This window comes from Otolemur garnettii, unplaced genomic scaffold (assembly GCF_000181295.1).
Source record: "Otolemur garnettii isolate 467f Iridium unplaced genomic scaffold, OtoGar3 scaffold00094, whole genome shotgun sequence".
Taxonomy (NCBI): domain Eukaryota; kingdom Metazoa; phylum Chordata; class Mammalia; order Primates; family Galagidae; genus Otolemur; species Otolemur garnettii.
Window position 1 is genome coordinate 7,715,906 of NW_003852489.1, and position 1,682 is coordinate 7,717,587.

The window sequence follows — 1,682 nt, forward strand, 5'->3', positions numbered from 1 at the left end:
GCCCCATGTGAGCCAGGGTGTACTGGAACCCCACCCTAGTCTGCAGCCCATGACAGTCTAATTCTGCCTCTGCAGATTTGTCACCAAAAAGAACCGAAATGTCTGCAGCAACCCCAGCGACGACTGGGTCCAAGAGTACATCAAGGATCCCAGGCTACCTTTGCTGCCCTCCAGAAACTTGGGCAGGGTTAAAAGTATTAAAAGAAAAGACTAACCCCACCTCCTCAAGTCCCCATGAGAACCAGGCCTTAGTAGAAGCCCAAGCTTATGGAAGGAAGGAACAAAGCTACGAAGACAGAGCAGCTTTATGGTCTGAAATTAGCAAAACCACATTCAGAGAAACAGGCTGATGGTTGAAATAAAGAAAATGTATTTCCAATGTTTTCTCAGTCTTGGGAGGAAATGCCAGCCTTAGGAGAGGTGGGCAGAAATACATTCTCAGTATACAAGAAAACTTCTTTCCCATCCCTCTCCTGGCTCTGCTTGCAAGTCCTCACCCCACACCAATACACCAGCCATTCTGAATAATTAGCCAGGCTCCAGCCTGCCAGACTCTCCGGCCTCCTCGGTCTTGACCCATCCAGAACCACCCAGAACTCTTGACTTTTCCTGTCCACACTTACCCCTCTTCTGGATGTACTTTTTTCTTCCATTATTCTTTTCTTTTATAACACAACTTTCTGTTAGCAGGTTAGGGTGGGGATAACCACATTAATCATCTTTGTCCTTATTGCAGAGGGTTTGCTAGATCATGCTCACATCTGGTCTCCCCCAAGATGGCATAAATACAGAGCAGACCCGATCGAAAAAGAAGCAGCACAAATTTCTGCCTCCACAAAGCTCTAAGCTCTAAGCTTTGTGGAGCAAGGAAAGGGCACTAGACAAGGTTGGGGGTAAACTCTTGATCTAAAACTCAAGCATACAATAAATAAAATTTCCTTAATTGCCAACTTGATTCCTTACTTCCTGGCTTTTTTCTGTGAGGGTGAAAGAAGCTTAATTTCAGCTGGGCGCTGTGGCTCATGCCTGTAATCCTAGCACTCTGGGAGGCCGAGGCAGGTGACTTGCTTGAGCTCAGGAGTTCAAGTCCAGCCTGAGCAAGAGACAGATCCCATCTCTAAAAATAGCTGTGCATTGTGGCAGGCACCTGTAGTCCCAGCTACTTGGGAGGCTGAGGCAAGAGAATCGCTTGAGCCCAAGTGTTTGAGGTTGCTGTGAGCCATGATGCCATGGCACTCTACCCAGGGCAACAAAGTGAGACTCCGTCTCAAAAAAAAAGAAGCTTAATTTCAGTTTCTTCAGGGGCTTCTCCCCATTCCTTGAGAATTTGTCAGATTTACACAGCCCAAGACCAGACGTATATATTCAATCTCTCCTTCTATCTCCAGCTCAATAGCTGGCAGCTAACTCGGTTGCCTTGCATTCAACATTGTCCTAAAATGCTACAGTGAAGGCAAAACAAAAATCAGGCAATTGATGCCACGTAATTAGAAGAAACAGATAAATGTAGTGGGGTGATTACACTGAGCACTGTCCATTCAGAGAATGGGATTCTAGTAAACTGACCCACAACTGTTCCCAGAGGCCAGGCTGCTAGTACACAAGCCTGCCTCCCCATTCCTGCCCAAGCTAACCTACCCAGGATGGCCATCTGACCCAGCTGGCCAACCAGACTCTCGGAG

At 47.1% G+C, this 1,682-nt stretch overlaps 1 protein-coding gene across 1 annotated transcript in view; it reads left to right on the top strand.

The window, feature by feature from the left end:
• The window catches only part of CCL16 (C-C motif chemokine ligand 16), a 4,502-nt gene extending 3,547 nt beyond the window's left edge, over window positions 1-955 (top strand). Inside the window, exon 3 of the mRNA XM_003795659.3 lies at window positions 76-955. Within this exon, the coding sequence (XP_003795707.1) occupies window positions 76-214 (139 nt within the window). The 3' untranslated portion in view covers window positions 215-955. The remainder of the gene's footprint in view (window positions 1-75) is intronic.
• The last annotated feature ends 727 nt before the right edge of the window (window positions 956-1,682 follow it).